Below are 20,934 nucleotides of genomic sequence, written 5' to 3'. Positions count from 1 at the left end.
AAATGCGTAAAGCTAGGAAAATTTACATTACATTTTATTTTAATTTATTTCAAAATTTCATCATGCCTTTAACATGATTATAGAATATAGACATAATAGAAATAAGAATATGTGGTAGGATTGCCAGAGAGACAACACTCAACAAGAGAACAAATGAAACGGATTATCAACTATAGGTCACTGTATGGGCTTCAACAATGAACAAAGCCCATACTGCACAGTCAGTTTTTAAAGGTTCTGACATGACAAATGTAAAACAATTCATACAAGAAAACTAATTACAGCTTAATTTATGTACAAAATAATAAAGTTTATAAGGGTAATATTTGTATATGATGATTTAAATTGCAGGTAGTGTATGGGGAAGGAGCAGAATTTTTTACATTATATATTGTTGCCCTGAAGGATGACCAAAGAAAGGAATGGATAGAAATACTCAGGGATGGTAAGATACATGTACATCTTCCATAATCCTTAACAATGTTTAGTATGGATGAAAACATTTTCTAGAGGAATAGCGGAAGGGTTGAGATCTCAAAAAAACATGTTTAACCCCACCGCAATTTTGCGCCTGTCCCAAGTCAGGAGCCTTTGGCCTTTATTAGTCTTGTATGATTTTTTAATTTTAGTATCTTGTGTATAATTCTGAGTCTATTATGACTTCCATTATCACTGAACTAGCTTACATATTTGTTTAGGGGCCAGCTGAAGGACGCCTCTGGGTGAGGGAATTTTTCGCTACATTGAAGACCTATTGGTGGCCTTCAGCTGTTGTCTGCTCTATTGTCAAGTTGTTGTCGCATTGACAAATTCCCTATTTCCATTCTCAATTTTATCTGTTTGGTCTTTGATATTAATTTTGTCAGAATTATTTTTTAAACAAATAAAAGGGAATGTCATTTTAATATGGTTATTATTTTTAATCAATTAAACAAAAAACTTTAGGAAAGAGTTTCTAACTTGACCTTTGGTCAAGTGTTCGATTGGTCTTTTCCCTTCTACACAAGAAATTAGATCATCTTTTCTTTCTCCAGTAGAATGAGTGTACTAGATAAATTTTGAATTTAAAGTGTAACCACAAGCAATTTAGCCCTGATAAGTTAAAGGTGTTATGGAGCTAATTAAGTAATATGCACCAGGATGTAATTGCCAAGTTTATTGCATGATTTTAAGGCCCATAGCTAGGAATTTCTGAGTTGGGGGGGGGGGGGGGGGGGTACATTGACTAGCAAACATAACTTTTACAGTTAAAATTAAAACAGAATGCCGCCTTTAACAGAACAGTGCTTATTTGTTTTTAAAGGGGAAGGGGGGGGGGGGGGGTTCACACAAACTCAGCCGTAAATTTAAAAATGAATGCTTGGGATTGATCATTTTATGAAAAAAAACCACTACTAATATTATAATAATTTTTAGATATTGCAAACTTGATACATTATTTAAAATTTCACATTTTTTTCACATTAATAAAAACAACGCAATACATTCTAAATTTAAATAATATAGTTTTCAATTTTTAATGATGTGTATGAAATGTCTTATCTAGATCTGTTATGGCATTTGATATCAACTTTGTAAGAAGAAAAAAATATTATGATATTTTTTTGTATTCTTTCTTTACAGCTGCTGGGAAGAAACATGCTTGTTTCTTTCCAAAGTACCATCCTGGAGTCTGGACCAAATCATTGGGACGATATTCATGCTGTGATCAGATTGATAGGAATGCTGTAGGCTGTAGTCTTACTACACCAGAGAAAGGTAAATAGTCATCCTCAATATTTGGGATATAGTGATGATGCTGCTGCTGATAAATGAACTATAGGGTTGACAGGAAAATATAGACTATAATTCCAAGAGAGACTAGGCCTTGGGGTCATAAAACTTTCGAGCACAATTTTTGTAATCAGACGTAAGAATCAACCAACTAAAATACTGTGAAAGTAATTTAATTCGTGGGTATCAATTTTCATGGTTTGAGCAATATTTACATGTTCCTGGGTTTTTGAATTCGTGGATTTAAGTTTTCTAAAAAAAAAAAGAAAAATTAAAGCCTTTAGAAACGAAGGTTACAAACAGTCTGGATTAAAGGAAATTGTAAAGTAAACATTGACCCATGTAAATCGTATTGATAGCACTAATTATACCCCATGCAACTAAGTTGCGGAGGGTATAATGTTTTTGACCCGTCTGTCCATCAGTCCGTCCATCCTTCAGTCCTGTTTCTTGTCATCGCAACTACTCTCAAACCACACAACAGAATTTCACAAAACCTTTTTATATGAAAAGGACATATTTTGTAGTTGTGCATATAGACAGGAAATTACGATTCATTTTTTCTAGGAGTTGCGCCCATTTGAACTTATTTGCTTCTATGTACTACATCGCAACTCCTCTCAAACCACACAACAGAATTTCATGAAACCTTTTCAGATAATAAGTACATACTATGTAAATGTGCATATCGACAGGAAATTAGGATTCAATTTTTTTTTCTAGGAGTTACACCTCTTTGAACTTATTTGCTCTAAGGTACTACTTCAACAGTTTATCATCTCAACTCCTCTCAAACCACACTACAGAATTTCATGAAACTTTGTAGATAATAAGGACATACTACGTAGATATGCATATCAACAGGAAATTACGATTCAATTTTTTTTCTAGGAGTTATGCCCCTTTGAACTTATTTGCTTCAATGTATTTCTGCAACAGTTTGTCATCGCAACTCCTCTGAAACTACACAACAGCATTTCATGAAATTTGTATATAGTAAGGACATACTATGTCGATGTGTATATTTACAGGAAATTATTATTCAATATTTTTTCTTATACAATTTTTTTTTCTTATTTAATTTCTCCAATGACAATGTGGGGACGTGGGGTATGTGAGCGTGCTCACTAAGGTTCTTTAATTAACCCATGATAAAGTGATCAACAGATTAAAGACCACCAAAGGTGTTAATTAGGCCATAAACATGTCACCTAAAGAAAACAGTAACATAAATGTATCTTGAATTGTCAAATAATTCTTATCAAAATCAAGCCCAGCATGACATTATTATTTCCCATATGTACGAGAACTAGGAGGATATAAAATGAACACTTTATCATGCTAGCATATCAAGTCCAGAAATCTGATTTTCATCTATCAAAAATATTTTTATGAGAATTTAAAGATCCAACGTTGTACAGTTTAGGTTATTGAAGATTTAATGGGTATAATCCTGCATGTGGTTATAGTTCTGTGACTGCTATCAAAGTATTCTCAGATTTGTCGTTATTCAATATATTCTCTAGATCATATTGATCAGTAGTCCAACCTACCGATGGGGATCTTTCCATGTCCTGATTTGGACAATGGTTTTTTTATTTCGTTGGACACTTAAATTCGTGGATAAAGTCATCCACGAAAAACCACGAAAATTGGTACCCCACGAATAAAAGTACTTTTCAGTACTGGATTTTGTGTTTCGAGCACGAGTTTGTGCTCTGAGCACTGAGCACTAAGCAAAGTTTTATGACTTCAACTTCAGGCCTTAAAGTCATAAAACTTTGCTCAGTGCTCGAAGCACAAAAATCATGCTCAAAACATAAAATATAGCATTTTGATTGGTTGATTTTAGAGCATGAGTACAAAAAACTGACTCAAAAGTTTTATGACTCAAAGGCCAGATAGATCTTGATCAGCATTGATCAGTATCAATTCAATAGTTTAAAACAAATAGCTTGTTCAGTCATTATATTAAGACTTAAAATGCAAAATTAAATTATTTAAACAGAGTTTGAAAATTTTTCATAAAGAGAGGAAAAGCTAAAAAATACTTGTTCATAAAAATTGGTAGCTATAGATATTTGCTAAAAATTATTTGGCTAAAAAACTTACAGGTAATACTACAGGTATGACACAGGTAAGTAAAAAAACTTGTTGACGACAAATAACAATTTAAAATGTAAATAAAACAGTATAGACATAAAACAATACTTTGTAAAATCAATAAATGTTACTAATGTTCAAAAATACTGATCAAGACACAATAATGTTTATTTAGAGTCTCGAGATGATTCACCTGCAGGTAAGAGGATTGCTCAATAGTTCTGGCGCCTGTGGTACACCTGAAAACAATCAGGCACACACAATGCAACTGTGCATGTAGGACAACAAACTTTGTTAGCTTTTATTTACATGCATCTCTCAAAGACTTTTTATAGTTACAAGCTACACAGTCTCTAGTGGGTTGTGCACGTTTGCTTATTCCTTTGCAGGAATATGATGCAGGAAATGACTATCAAGTGACCGCATCAGTTTTTCTCCTAAGATTTTTCTCCCCATCTCAATTTGCCGTCACAGGCACTAACAGTCTCCTGAATAAAAGCATTTACTACAGATGTCCTGAAAATGTTATTCTCTTTTCTGGTTTTATTTACTGGTGCATCCTTTTTGTACAAAATAAAAGCATTTATTAAACATAAGTTCAACAGGTAGATGAAGAGTTTTTTTTATACCACTTGCTTGTTGTATGTAAGCAATAAAAGTGCTGATTAATCTGATCAGACAAATCAACACCTCCCATGAAAGAGCAGTAGTCCACTACACATGTCGGTTTAACAATTGGGTTATTTGTCCTTCGACCATTTTTGTTTAGAACACTGACTGTAGTAGGATGGATGGTAGAAAGCATGTGTACATCTCGCTTATCTTGAAATTTTACAGCAATAAGACCTTCCTTCCCTCTAAGTTTAACCTCATTAGGTTTCAGCTTCAGATTTTTTTTAATGCTATCAGGTACTGACCTCCAAGCACTTTTTTCTACGGTCAAGAGAAACTTGAAAAGCCATTGACTATTAACCAATCAAAACCCATACAAGTCGTTAGTGCTGTCCTTTCATGTTGACAGAAACCTGCCCCTCCATAGTAACTGATAAATAAACAAGTTAACGACAACAGTCGCGTGTAGCAGTAGCAGACTGCTAAATCGGAACAACAATAGTCACACATAGAAGTCTAAGGGTTGGAGAGAGGAAGAAACTAGATATTTGTTTAAACCTCCCATACTGAATTGAGAATTGTAGTATATTTTCAAATACATACTAAGCTTAACTGAAACTGCATTTTGGAAATGATTCAAATATAATAAATCCAAAAGACTTCTGACCTAAAAAGCACGAAAATTGAACCAAACAATCAACAGGAATAATTTAACTAGATATGAAAGAGTTAATTCCCTTAGGTGTTCTGTACCTCCTTAAAATTTATATTATTACATGTACATGTACCAATATTTATATAATAAACATTTGTTCATCAAACCTTTAATTAGTCATTAGTCTGATTGTTAAACTTTTCAGATGATGCAACAGTACCGTCTGTGTCAAAACAGCAGTCTGTGATAAACAAACCACTCCCGCCAAAACCTGAGGACAATAACCAGTCACGCGACAAGAAATTCTTTATTGCTATTTATAACTTTACTCCTGTAGAAGATGGTGACCTTGAACTTCAGCAGGTAAATTTATATTGCTATTTATAACTTTACTCCTGCACATGTCTCTATGGTATTAAGGATTTAGTTAATCAGAAATTTGAATCCAGGTGTTCAAAATCTTTTTACCAATTATCTAAGCATAAGGATGTAATTGATAACTCTGATAAAATTAAATACTTTGATACAACCTCTCAGCAGGTACCAGACCTGTCCCTATCTTTGCCATCTCAAGTTTCTCATGACATAATGAACAAAACAAATACTTTTGTAATACAAGTCACTGAGGACACTTTTAGTATTGAGGATTTTTTTATATTTTTATTTACTTATTATATAATATGTGTATCATGTTTATATGTTATTGACAATACTTATTTTATTGATAAGGATACAGAAAATGATGATCTTGTAACATATGGATTTAACAAATGCAAAGGTCTTAAAAATGTTCCCACAATGTGAATAGATTGGAATGCAAGTTTGGGGGGTGAAACTATTTGATTTGAAGTTAAACCTAGCTATAAGAAATCCTTTTTATTGTACTTTGTTTATAGGCCACCCAAGTCACTAATTGGTTAGATAGATAACTGTCCCAAGTAGAATTTTATATTGCACGATTTTGCGAGTGCAATATATGTTCTATGAGGGACAATATTGCCCAATATTCATGCAATTATCCTTTAATTGTATAGCAATATAATATTTGAAAGTAAAAATTGGTTTTAAACTAAGATTTAAATGTTGATGACATCATGAATTTTGAAGATTTATTGCACTAGTGCAATATTAGAATTTATTGCACGCTAACTTTTGGTTACATTCTGTGGGAAATATTATATTGCTAAACAATAATATTTTTTTTTCTATAGGGAGAAGAATATGAAGTTGTGGATGATACCAGAGATCATTGGTGGCTAGCTCAAAACAAGGCAGGGTAAGTTATAGCTAGCTCAAAACAAGGCAGGGTAACTTATAGCATGCTCAAAACAAGGCAGAGTAAGTTACAGCATGCTCAAAACAAGGCTGGGTAAGTTATGCCTAGCTAGCTCAAAACAAGGCAGGGTAAGTTTTAGCATGCTCAAACAAGGCAGGGTAAGTAACAGCATGCTCAAAACAAGACAGGGTAAGTTATAGCTCAAAACAAGGCAGGGTAAGTTACAGCTAGATCAAAACAAGGCTGGGTAAGTTATGCATAGCTAGCTGAAAACAAGGCAGGGTAAGTTACAGCATGCTCAAAACAAGGCAGGGTAAGTTATAGCTAGATCAAAACAAGGCAGGGTAAGTTACAGCATGCTCAAAACAAGGCAGGGTAAGTTATAGCTAGATCAAAACAAGGCAGGGTAAGTAATAGCTAGATCAAAACAAGACAGGGTAAGTTATAGCTAGATCAAAACAAGGCAGGGTAAGTAACAGCATGCTCAAAACAAGGCAGGGTAAGTTATAGCTAGATCAAAACAAGGCAGGGTAAGTTACAGCTAGCTCAAAACAAGACAGGGTAAGTTATAGCTCAAAACAAGACAGGGTAAGTTACAGCTAGCTCAAAACAAGGCAGGGTAAGTTATGCATAGCTAGCTCAAAACAAGGCAGGGTAAGTTACAGCATGCTCAAAACAAGGCAGGGTAAGTTATAGCTAGCTCAAAACAAGGCAGGGTAAGGTATAGCTAGCTCAAAACAAGATAGGGTAAGTTATACCTCAAAACATGGCAGGGTAAGTTATACCTAGCTCAAAACAAGGCAGGGTAAGTTATGGCTAGCTCAAAACAAGGCAGGGTAAGTTACAGCTAGCTCAAAACAAGGCAGGGTAAGTTATAGCTAGCTAGCTAACAAGTTAAAAGCCTCTCTCAGTGTGACTGTGTAGTTCTAATTTCAAAACTACATTTTTATTAGTGCCTTCCTAGTAGGTCAATTTTTCATTTAGATAAAGAAATTCAAATATTTAAACGACTCATTTCTTGGAAAAGAGGTGAAGACAATGACTTTTCTGATTGGCCATTTGTTATTTCTAATTGATAACTTTAAAAGAAGTATTTGCTTTTCATTCCTGTACTTGTTACTTGACAGCTTACATAACACATTTTGATTTTTTGCAAATTTAGTTTTCTACTTCATTATAATGAGATGAAAATTCCAGGCTGATAGTTGTTTTTAGTGGTAAATGTCCTGTTAATAATAGTTGTATTATTTTATTTTTACAGGTTACAAGGATATATTCCAGCTAATTATATAAAGAAAAAGTTTGATTTAGAAATATTTGAGTATGTATTAAACTGCTTGTATAATAAAGCATGCAAAGATTGATTTATGTCATGTATGTTTTAATACACAAAAAACAAAATACAATTCTCTGATTTCTAGGCGGTCTCTAAAAACACCGCAAAGGACCTCCTTTGTGCACAAAGGAGCACTAAGGACCCCAAAGAAGTTTGATAAGAGCACAAAGGACCTGAAATTTCCTTTAAAGCATAAAATTAATATAATTCCTGAAGAAAAATGTAAAAAAAGAAAATTAATTTCAATAAAAATTGCGATTTTTATAATGTACGATTTGGTGTTGTCACCGGTATCGGTTTGCAACCGACATCATATCCGGGCTATGCGATAAACCAGTTATAATATTATATAAACAGAGAGTATATGTCTCTGATTTTAATGATAAAAACGTCAATTAGTATGCTTAAAAATTTTTGTTGTAATAAAGAGACTTTACCAAAAACTACGAAAATTATGTAAGTATTAGCGAGCACAAAGGACCACAAAGTAGTTTCATAAGTGCACAAAGGAACTGAAATTATTAATGAAATGGGGGAAGTGATTTCCAACGAAAAAATCAATCACAAATAAAAACCCGTCTCGAGTTAAATTGGTATTAAAGTTGAAGATTTACGAACCGTGTTCTGTAATCGGTTATATACGGATGTATTGAAAAATATTGAGAAAACACAAACATATGATAGAAATACAGACTGGACATGAAATCGAAAATAAATAAATAAAGCAAACACTGTTTGTCAAGATTTATATCCATTTGAAAATTTAAAGATCTTGCTTGTCGTTTTGATAATTGTTAACTATATTTTGAAATATCTTTTAATTTTTTAACATATATTCATTTCTAAGTTTAGGAGCTCATTAACCTTGATAAATGAAAATGTATTAATTTTTTAATCATGCAGAGGATATATATTTATTGGCAAAATGAAGCCATTTAAGCCTTGTTGATATTTTGTTTTCGTAACAATTATTTAATAATTATTGATATTTATTGAATAAATTTTTATTACAAAGTTGCTTCATAAATAAAACTTCGAGAAAAATACATTTTTTTTCAAAAGAAGTGTTTTCGTGTTCAAAGAAAACTAACCTCAAAACTGAATTGTGATTTTTTTGTCCTGTGACTTTTTTCTGTTCTTTCTGTCCGTAACTGTTTTGTACAGAATAAAATTTGATAAAACAGAGTGTGTATTGAAATTTCTGAAAAAATACGAATTGAAAAAATCAACCCAATTTTCCTACCTTCAGAAAAAAATCACATACTGTCCCCTTTGTGGCTTAGAAACGTTCTTTAAAGTAATTTGAGACTTACCAAGTAAGAAAATTTCGGTACATACTTTGTTTTTGTGTAGAATAAATTGTTATAAAACAGTGTGTATTGAAATTAATTTCATGAAATACGAATTGACAATTCCAAATTAATTACCTACATGTACCTTAAGAATAATGGTCATACCGTTTCCTTTGTGCCTTTAGACAAGTTTTCGTCATAGCAATAATTATAACCATACATAAAAAAAAAACAAGCTGATGATGAAATATGAGACCAGCTGAGAAAAAAACCCAGCAAAGCATCGATATCCTTACATGATTTTCGTAGTTTTGATAAAGTCTCTTGTCTTAAAAAAAATTATAACTACAAAATAATTGAGGTTTTTATCAGTTATATCATATTATAACTATTTAAAAATTCACATACGCGAGCTGTCACATAGCCCGGATATAAATTCGGTTCCAAACCGATACCGGTGACAACACCAAATCGTACATTATAAAAATCGCAAATTTTTATTGAAATTAATTATTGTTTTCACATTTTTCTTCAGGAATTATTGTAATTTTATGCTTTAAAAGGGAATTTCAGGTCCTTTGTGCCCTTAACAAACTTCTTTGGGGTCCTTAGTGCTCCTTTGTGCTCCTTTGTGCACAAAGGAGGTCCTTTGCGGTGTTTTTAGAGACCCATTTCTAGGAGGTGTGAAGGTCATTGTCCAAGCTCCTAGTATGTGTCTTTTCACATGGTAAAGTTTCTAAAGGTATTGTTTTGAATATTGCTTTTACAAAAAAATTATTTATGCCACACTATTGTTACTCAGTAACTAAATTAATTATGCTAAACCAAAAATCATGAGAAACTGACAATTTGCCATCAGGAAAATAAAAAAAAATGTCAACATGCGACATTCTGAGATGTATTTCAAAGAAAAAAATCAGAACTACATTGAAGCTACATTGCTTCGAACAATCATTGAATTATTTACTGCTTTTGGACAAATATAGGTCCTTTGACTTAACCATGTTAACCTTCCCATTGACTCATAGTATTAAAATTACAGTATATTTTAACATGTTATTTTCATTTAAATTAGATTGTTATTTAATGAGAACATGTATATATCTATAAATTAAAAATGTTGCTATTTTTAGTTGGTTTTGTAAGAGTTATTCTCGAGAACGGAGTGAGCAGGTTTTAAGAAAGGAAGGAAGAGAAGGATGTTTCTTAGTGAGGGAATCCAGTACACCAGGAATGTTTACTTTGTCTCTCTATACTTCAGAAAGGTGGGTATTGTCATGGTTACTTACTTATAGGTGTTTTAAACGACCTTGACATAAAGCCCTTGAACAGTCGGGATACCTACATGATTGTAGTAGCATAACTATAATGGCACATTGCTGTTTTAAATAATTTGAATATTAACTATCATATTGGTTTTTAAATTTTTTTTTTAAATATTAACTTTCATATTGGTATTTTAAGATTATTGGATTAAGGATGTTCACCTCTGAGCATTTGCTGAGGGGCCAAACATTTCCAGAATTTAATTTTTTTTCTTAACCTGATTTTTGGGTTTATATGACTGCCAGACTGTAAACAAATAATAAGTGAAGAAAAATCATATTGCAAAAATCGGATAAGTACGGTAATTTACAGATTAAGGACATGCATATATTACTTAGCAATTTTAGCAATATCCCAATAGATTAGACCTTATATTATGTTACAGGTATCTATAGCTTACTAACAAACAAAAAAACAGAATATTTTTCAAGGTTAATAGTGTTATGTTGAAAATCAGATAATATGTATTCATATAATTTGGCTTTACTGTGAATGTTACTTGTAGGCCTAGGTCAAGCATTATGTCAAAATTCAGGTACTAAAATTTCTGCTTTATTGCAAACATCCCCCTTGTCAGACTTCATTCAAATTTCTTGTCAGATACTAATATGTGATATTATGGTCAGACAATTTCAACATTTGTTTAGAATAGTCGAATACCACTAATTATCTTTCCGCTGAATTTTATGGATTATTGTGAGTAATTGTGGGAAGCGGTTAAAATGGCATTTCCAGTAGGGGTTTGAAGATTTCTTGTTGATACCATTTTTTTGTAATGATAATTATTAAATACTGTTTCCAAGAACCTAATATTTTAAGATGAGATATATTTGAGTGAAGTCTGTCCATTACAAGTAGAAGCATATGCCAGTCATTAAAATTATATAATCTTACAGTAATCTTATAATATTCAGATGTGTATTTTTGTAGTTATTTATGTCAATAATGTAATTTATACACAATAACTGCTCACATTTTCTGTATTTTTTCCCTGTGATATTTCATCACATAGATATAGGTAGATGTGGTATGAGTGCCACTGATACAACTCTCCACCCAAGTAACAAATTAAAAAATAACCATTATATGTCAAGGTTCATGTTCATTTTCACTTATTCTGTTATTTTTTTTTTGTTTAAAAGTTTTTTTTTGAAGCAAATACTTATTACTATGATAGAAAAACTCATTAAACGTAATGATATATTTGATAACATGATCCTATAGTTGCTCTAAATATAATATTTTTCCTTTTTTTCTAAGACATATTCTCTTGTAAACAACATGTTGTCCTAGTTGTTGTTTTGTTGTTGTGGGTTTGCTTTCTCATTGTCATCTCACTAATGGCGAAGCGCATGAGTTAGTTATCAGTGTTGTTCAGTCACGAGTTGAATATTTTTCGGTATTTTAATTCTTTAATTAGATTTTCTTTTTTTTACATTGGCAAATGGCTTTTATTTAAAGAAATTAATTTAAAACATGTAAGGAACTATATCTTTTTTCTACGCATTCACAATTTGTTTTGATCCACTGTTATTGACTTCTTAACAATGCCTATTGTTGTTTGACGTCAGAGAGTGAAATTTCACATGTGAAATTATCGGTTTTTATTTAACTGGGAAATCAATGTTATTCATTGCAACCAATGTTATAAGTCAGATTTATTTAGAAACATTTTGTTTTATTCATAGTTATGTGTAAGTATTTTAGTTACAATGTACTTTAAACATTGTTTAATATTCATTAATATCTATGGTGATGGTTTTTGGAGAATTATTGCATCAATTTAGTATTCATGTACTGTAAACATGTTAGGTATGCATTGGTACATCTGGTGATGGATTTGGAGAGATTTATTGCATCAATTTATATATACTATGTTTTATGGTAATAAGGTTATTATTAAGAATTATAGTTCCCTCCTCACTCTAGCACAGCTCTAACCTACTACACTTTCTTCACACTATAAAGATATATGGAACCTAGTTGGTGGGTGTCTTTCAATATTAATTTTAATTCAGAATTTATTGCAACGTTTTTTTATTATTGCAATATTAAGAAAACTCATTCTGATATCTGATACATATTTCTGTTTAAAGATTTTCCTGAAATTGCATTAATTAATCTTGCTTTTTTGTCCATTCAAATTGCAATGATATCTGAATTTACAGTATATGTTTATAGATTATTGTTGGTTATCTCAATGAGATTGATTTTCTCGCTTGAGCCGGTCATGGTGAAAGGGAGAAAAGCAATCGAGTTGAGATGACCAATGATAATCTGTTTATCGCTATTTTACCTAATATGACAACAATGTCAATTTCATGTTAATTTCATTAGCAATGCCAAGTGGCTCCTTAGTTTCAAGCAATAATTTTCCCTCTCAAGCAAGTAGCATGATATGAAAAATTATCACAAAAAAAGATCAAAGGAAATATGCACAAAATAGCAATTATACTGTTTATTGTTATCTTCTGGGTTAATGTGTTGTATAGATGGCTGATCTTTATAGTCTTTGTTAAATGTTTTTACAATTTACATCCATTGTTTTTTTTTTACCAAAAAAATTAAGAGTAAAATTAATCGTAATTCATACACATTTCAGTATAACTAACAATCATTTTAATCCTAAGATTTTTTTGTCAAAAAAGTCTCTTCCATTTAAAGCTTAGCATACCGAATGAACAGTTAAGGAAAAAGTTTATTATTGAAATATAGATTCCACTACTGCAACAAGTGTTACATATTTTTGAAGGCAAGTAAGCCACATGGTCAAAAATGAAGGTTGCTTTCTTCTTGGAAATGTTTATATTTTATCAATGTATATCAGTTTGGAAAACATAACCACCTATTCAATTACAAGAGTGCCATTAACATGATTAATACAAATTAAAAAAACAACAACATTGAAATAAAATTCAATCTATCAGCTGAGTATTGTTAGACAATATACGTATAGTGTCTTGAAATATGAAATTTATTAGTATGAGGCTTAGAAACGGGAAAATGCGAGGTTCTACCGAGCATTTCCCGTTTCGTGCCGAATACAAATAAATTTCATATTTCAAGACACTATACGTATATTGTCTTTATACTGAAATTGAAAAAAAATATTGAAAAATGAAAAAAAATGTTAAAAAATTGTTAAAAAAAGTGTTTGGAATTTCCCTCTTGGGGTACCCATACCTGCCAAGTTTTCAAAATCCCCATGGGGGTTTTGCGTGCAAGATGGCTGCCATACTCCTAAAAAACCTTCAAGGGGGCCTTCAAATTAGGTGTAATGTTGTTTTTTGGCTTCTTCATACTTTTATAAGCCTCAATTCATTGTAAAATTAATTGTTTTGTTAAAATTGTGGACATAATTGCTCTTTAAAAATTTCCATTTGGGAGATTCCATGGGGGAAATCCCCCGCAAATAGTGACAGTTGGCAGGTATGGGTACCATTTTGGGGTATTTCCCTATGAGCGTAGTCCAGGCGGTAAAACATTGACATATTAAGGAATTAGAAAGGGAAAATGAACTTAATTAATAACATTTGATAATCATGATATATAAATAACCAATTTGCAGACATAAAGTTTAAATTCATAAAAGTTTGACCATTGTTACTTTACGTTGTCATGGTCGTGACGTGATGTTGTTGATGAAATACAATAAGGAGGCGGGGCTTATAGGTTAGTTGGGGTCATTGACGTATAAAGCTAACGTTTATACGTATAGCTTTATCTGTATAGTAAAATAGCTGATTGCAGTTTAAAATAAGATTAAAGTAAATTTATCATACGAAAACATTCTATTGTTTTACGTTATATGCTTTTATATTTTCTTATAATTGCTTAATTAAAAAATCCATTAGACTTGAAAATACTATTTCCATCATTTTGTAATTAGATAATGTAATGTTGTTTTCTTTTAAAATTTAGTCAGTACTCTCAATCCAAATTCTTGAGTGCACTATTATAGGAAGAAGGTTACAATATGATAAAAAATAATCATTAACAGTTTTATAATTTATATTTTCAGTGATGGAACAGTTAAACATTATCATATAAAGAAAAATACTGAAGGAATGTTTTACATAGCAGAAAAACATGCATTCCCATCAGTTCAGGATTTAGTTCATTATCACAAACATGATTCAGCAGGTAAGAAATTGAATTTAAGGTTGTTGGGTGGATGGACTACTGTTTTAAAATGTTTGAATGGAAAACTTGATGCACATATCAGACCGAGAGCATGTTGATATAGCCATGGTGTGAATACGTACCCTGCTTTTTTAAAGTGCTAAGTAAATTCTTTAAGTTACAGTTTGAATGAAGACTTGTCACCCTACCAGGAAGCAATATTCTGACTCTGAGCTGTCAAGTCTTTGCTCTTACTTCTTAATTCAGAGTACTCATCAATATAGTCTCTGCTGTTTAATGTATGATGACAGATTTTATTACACATATTCAGGACGAGAACATGTTAATATTATGTTAAAACATACCCTGTCCTTTTGTAGACTGACACTCTGAGCCAGATTTTTAAAGTGCTGAGTAAGTTCTTTAAGTTACAGTCTGCAAGAAGACTTGTCACCCTACCAGGAAGTAATATTTTGACTCTAAGCAGTTTAGTCTTTGCTCTCATGGTACTACTAAATGCTGAGTACCAAGCAGCAAATACGAATTTCAAGTCTATGGTTTGACCTGGTCTGTGACCAAACTAACCACATCTTGTAATTGACGTCTACACACAATTATAATACTATTATACTACAGAGGCAGTAATTAAAATTTGAAACAAATTTGACTAATATTAAAACATAGTTTGTCTTAGAAGAACAACAGAGATTGGGATATCTTGGTAGCTAGTCACTTGTTTCAATCACTATATATATACTTATGTTCCAATCTTTAGCCTATATTTAATGTTTCATACCTGCATATATATATTGTTGTTACTGATTATTCTTATTTTTCAGGATTATCAACACGATTAAGAAGTCCCCCAGCACCAGAGGGAGGAAAAACAGCACCAGCTACTGCAGGATTTGGTCATAGTAAGTTTAACGTACTGTGAATTCATTTATTTCCCTCGGTACCAACTTTTGTGGATTAAAGTAATATGAAATGTTCCAGGATATTTAATTTTGTGGTTTGGCCGAAGTCTACATGTAAGCCTCAAAAAACTTTGTGATTCGTCACTGGTTCCCTAGGAATCCATGAAATTGGTATCCATTGAATAATAATGAATTCACGGCATAAGTGGGTCTATGGCATACTTTGATGGTTGCTATTTCAGAAAAGTCTGCTTTCTATTTACAAAAATTATTACAAAAGTTTTTGATTGTAAGTTTTAATGAAATGTTCATGCCTTATATATAAAAGAAGATGTGGTATGATTGCCAATGTGACAACTATCCACAAAAGACCAAAATGACACAAACATTAACAATTATTGGTCACCGTACGGCCTTCAACAATGAGCAAATCCCATACCGCATATAAATATAGTCAGCTATAAAAGGCCCCGATAAGACAATGTAAAACAATTCAAGCGAGAAAACTAACGGCCTTATTTTTGTAAAAAAATGAACGAAAAACAAATATGTAACACATAAACAAACGACAACCACTGAATTACAGGCTCCTGACTTAGGACTGGCACATACATAAATAATGTGGCGGGGTTAAACATGCAGAAACATGCTTACAAATGTTTTACTTACAAGTATGATTTTTTTCACAATAGTTAATGGAGATTTCGAATTTTGTGTGCAATCTGAAATGGTATGGGAATTTTATGGAAGATTTGATCACTTCATGAGATTTTTTGCATTTGAAGATAACTTATGAAATCCTCTGTTACCAATAGTGTGGTCTTTTTTCTAGTGATATATGATGGTCAAGAAAATTCAAGATATACATTTTATATATACTTTTTCATTTGTTTGGTGTTTTTTTTAAACTATCGGTATTAGTTCAAAGGAATGTTAACAAATTATATTCTTCTGTGGCTTTATTATTTTAGTAGATTTTGTAGGTTTACATAAACCACAAAGGAGTAGGCCCGGTAAGGATTGATTTCGGCCTCAAATTTCAGGTTCATCTGGCGAAACATTTTGACCACTTTTTAAACATTTAAGTGTCTTTTTCATTTGAATCAATTAGTTTATGTGAAAGATTTTAACTGATTTAGTTATTAAAAACGATCCAATTCGAGCTCAAATATGAAAAACATACCAAAGATGCAGCAAAATGTCACTTTTCAGATGTTTTTTGTCAATAATGAAAGTGGCCGCATCCGTTTTCATCCTCAACCTTTATATATGTATTATCATAAAATACAACTTACATTTCAATATAAAGGATGAACATGAATGCTGCCACTTTCACGAAAACTGTCTAAAATTTAACTAAAATGCTAGAATTGTGAAGATTTCAGTAATTTAGCATGACTTAATGGTGCTAGTACCCAATATATATACATTGCAATGTATTATTTATTACATAAATCCTAAAAAAATACATAAGCAATTTTTTAAAATTGGCTTATAAATGAAAGGTATTTCATATCTCAAATTAAATTACTGTATTGCAAGGTATCACAATGCGCTAGGCAAATGTGTGCACACTATTAATTACTGGTCACAAAATACTGTTCAGTATTTTTCTAGTATCATGCACTAAGGGCTCACTTTTAATTGATGAAATTATTTAATGTATGCATTGTTATTTTAGGTAAATATGAAATAGATCCCACAGAAATAGTAATAGAACAACAACTAGGGGCTGGATGTTTTGGTGTAAGTATGGGCTTAAAGAAATTTTGTGTTTGGAAAAAAATGGACAAAGTTTATTGAGTTTTTCTTGTTCAACATTAGTGAAAATAAATAAAAGGAAGGTTTTAGTTATTTTTATTTATATGTAAAAGTCTAAAACTTTATTTTTTATACAAGAATGAGGGTGAAATAACTTTGTAGGACTTCTTTTTTTTCTAACCAAGAGTTGTGTCTAATTTGTGTCAGAGTAATTGTTCTTTGTTTTAATACTGTTTTTAGTGGAAATCTTGTATCTTGTGATCTTTAAAAAAAATGTTTATTTTTGTTAAATTTGTACAGAATACTTATGTATAGAAAAACATAATTGTCATGTGATAATGTTATTTTTTTTTATTTGTTAAATTTGATTATGTTATATTTTATGAATTAAATTTTAATTGTAATTTGAAGAAAAAAATCATTGTTTATTTTAGACTGTTAACCAGGGTAAATGGAAACAAAAGGTTGTAGCAGTTAAAATGATGAAGGAAGGCACAATGTCTGAAGACAGCTTTATAGAGGAAGCAAGAACTATGACGTAAGTCTACAATACAAAAGAGGCAAATAAGATTCAAAAGGAGGTTAGAAATAATAAGATTCATAAGGAGGCTAGAAATAATAAGATTCATAAGGAGGCTAGAAATGATAAGATTCAAAAGGAGGCTAGAAATAATAAGATTCATAAGGAGGCTAGAAATAATAAGATTCAAAAGGAGGCTAGAAATAATAAGATTCATAAGGAGGCTAGAAATAATAAGATTCATAAGGAGGCTAGAAATAATAAGATTCAAAAGGAGGCTATAAATAATGAGATTCATTAGGAGGCTAGAAATAATAAGATTCATAAGGAGACTAGAAATAATAAGATTAATAAGGAGGCTAGAAATAATAAGATTCATAAGGAGGCTAGAAATAATAAGATTCATAATGATGCATAAAGTATTGCATAAGTATGACAAATAAAAATTGTAAACTCTGTTAAAAAAAAAGCAAAACTAGCAAAAGAAACCTTCTATAAAAAGGAAGCAAGAACTAAGTATAGTCTGAAATATAAATAGAAAGAAGACAGGCTTTTAGAAGATACAAAATAGAACATAAAAACATTAAACACGCTGAAAGTAGCTTTCATTCATTCTTATGTTTGAACTGTAATAAAAGCCTTGATATGCCAAAAAAAAGGATAAAAAAACATTGCCAAAAGTAGCTGTCTTGTAAAGAGACTTAAAGTTGCAGAAAAGGTAGAATTGAATTAGAAGAATCAAGAACAATATTGGTCATGAACTAACAAAAATAATGTTATGAATATTAAACGGAAATGTTGACTAAATGCACATATATCAAAAAGAAAGCAACTGAAAACACAGATTTGCAAAACTTTATGTGCTGAGTTTATTCAACAATGGACTAAAGCCACATTGTATGGTCTATATCTTCAAAAATAAATTATATAGAAGGCAATACAAGGCTGCAACATGACAAAATGTTAAACAATTTAAAACTATCTACTAAAAAACAAACTTGTTTGACAATGACAAAAAACAAAAAGAGACTTCTTGATAGACACAGATTTCAATTTAGTAGAGCAACAAAAGAAATGACATCAACACTGATATCTCAATAAAACATCACAGCACAAAGGACAATCTGTATTGCAAGTCTCAAATTTATACCTAAGTAATTGTTCAAGTGAAAGAAAATGTCTTATAAAGGCTTTTTTATTTGTAAATTTCTCATTTAATTTTCAGACAATTAAATCATCCAAATTTAGTACAGTTGTATGGTATTGTAACTAAAAGACGACCACTTATTATTGTAACAGAATTAATGCCGTATGGTAAGTATCATAGAAGTGTAAGTCAGAGTTTTAGCTTTTGTATATTTTGTACAAACTGTAGGTTCATTATTATTTATTGGGTACCAGTTTTCATCGGTTTCATGGGAACAGATGAACCACAATTCAATTGTTCAACAAATTACAAATTCTGTATATATGCCTTTTATGCAGAGATTTCCCAAACCATGATCAAACATCAACAAAAATGCAACTTTTCCTTAACTCCTCAGTTGTCATTCTCTTGAAATGTATGCATTTATTAATTACTTATTAGCAACCTTCAGTCCTCAGGACTGATATTGGTTTCTTGTGGAGATGCAGCATGTGATACAGATTTTGCCATGTATTAATCTATACATAATATTTTCTTATTAAAAATTAACATACATTATCATGTTTTATAATAGATTACTAGTACTCAATTTAAAATTTGGTGAAAATAAATTATGAATGTTGATATATTTCTTTTTGAATTTTACAGGTTCACTTTTAACTTATTTAAGAAGACATAAGGCAAGATTAATGCCTAAAACTGCAACATTATTAGACATATGTTCTCAAGTGTGTAATGGAATGGCTTATTTAGAAAAACGGAAATTCATTCATCGAGATCTTGCAGCAAGAAATTGTTTAGTGGGAGAAAGCATGGTTGTAAAAGTTGCTGATTTTGGTTTAGCTAGGTAAGTTTCAGCTTAGGGTAAACGTCAGGTTTGGTAAGGTAATGAATGCACTGATCTGAAGAGGTACAAAACATGTTGACTTAAATACATTTGGCTCTTAATTTTCATAAAATGTTGACAAATATTTTACTTTTTACAATAATTTGTTCTTGTATGGAAAATGCATGCAATGTTTGACTGGAAGTTCAATTAGTAAAAACCTGTAAAAGATTCCCTTTGTAATAAATACACCTCATTTATTTTCTTCAATAGAAAAAGGAGATAATGTATGATTGCCTTTGAGAAAACCATCCTACTGACATAGATTTATGCAGTAATAGGTTACTGTAGGGCCTTCAACAATGAACAAAAACAATACATTAAACGCCCTAACATGACAAAATGTGAAACAATTAATAGAATAAAATATAACTTCATGATTTATTACAAAACAAAATTATACTTATAAACATTGCATGAAAGAAACATTTTTGAGCAAAAATATCCTACTTTAATTAAGGCTCTCATTGATGATGCATATGCCTTTAAGTTTTCAATGTACATCAACAAGTTTGGCAAATGCCAATTCCCCAAAAATGAATTACATTACAGTTGTTGCCATTTCAAATTGATTTCTGTTTTCAAAATGTATCCATCACCACTTTGGAAATACACAAACAATCATACATCACAGTGCTTTACATAGATATAAGAAGGTGGGGTATGAGTGCTTAAGAGACAACTATCCATCCAAGTCACAATTTGGGAAAGTAAACCATTATAGGTAAAAGTAAGGTCTTCAACAGAGAACCTTGGCTCACACCAAACAGCAAGCTATAAAGGGCCCCAAAAATATCTAGTGTAAAACTATTCAAAATTGAAAACCAAGTCTAATCTATATTAAAAAAAAGAAACTGTTATGAACCACATCAACAAACTATATATTGAACATCTGTTTCCTGACTTAGGTCAGGTGCAAAAAAATGCAGCAGTTTTAAACCTTCTCCCTTATCTGAAACAATGTAACATCACAACATATAACAAGTAATCCTGTGTTAGGATGCTAACACAAAAGTCACCAAAACGGACCCCACATCATTGTTCTGCGGTATCATTGATGCCAAATAATGTGTGTGTAATGTTTAATTCAATATGAAGAATTACATTTTTTTGGACATTTTTGCTGTTTCCATGGCAACGGCGGCCATTTTGAAAATTTCAAACTCAAAATTAAAGTCTACACAAGTTAGGCAACATTTGTTATAAGT

The 20,934-nt window shown here is 31.3% G+C and overlaps 1 protein-coding gene across 2 annotated transcripts in view; it reads left to right on the top strand.

Moving 5' to 3' along the window:
• The window catches only part of LOC134695950 (tyrosine-protein kinase Tec-like), a 37,661-nt gene that overhangs the window by 8,871 nt on the left and 7,856 nt on the right, over nt 1-20,934 (top strand). For both annotated transcript variants that reach the window (XM_063557448.1, XM_063557449.1), the window contains exons 4-15: nt 352-445; nt 1,624-1,758; nt 5,349-5,506; nt 6,355-6,419; nt 7,681-7,740; nt 10,181-10,312; nt 14,395-14,516; nt 15,335-15,412; nt 17,094-17,158; nt 17,608-17,711; nt 18,919-19,007; nt 19,489-19,687. In XM_063557448.1, coding sequence (XP_063413518.1) covers nt 352-445; nt 1,624-1,758; nt 5,349-5,506; nt 6,355-6,419; nt 7,681-7,740; nt 10,181-10,312; nt 14,395-14,516; nt 15,335-15,412; nt 17,094-17,158; nt 17,608-17,711; nt 18,919-19,007; nt 19,489-19,687 — 1,301 coding nt within the window. The remainder of the gene's footprint in view (nt 1-351; nt 446-1,623; nt 1,759-5,348; nt 5,507-6,354; nt 6,420-7,680; nt 7,741-10,180; nt 10,313-14,394; nt 14,517-15,334; nt 15,413-17,093; nt 17,159-17,607; nt 17,712-18,918; nt 19,008-19,488; nt 19,688-20,934) is intronic.

This window comes from Mytilus trossulus, chromosome 14, assembly GCF_036588685.1.
Source record: "Mytilus trossulus isolate FHL-02 chromosome 14, PNRI_Mtr1.1.1.hap1, whole genome shotgun sequence".
Taxonomy (NCBI): domain Eukaryota; kingdom Metazoa; phylum Mollusca; class Bivalvia; order Mytilida; family Mytilidae; genus Mytilus; species Mytilus trossulus.
Note: the sequence above shows the minus strand (reverse complement) of the source record. Positions and strands in the feature narration are given on the sequence as shown.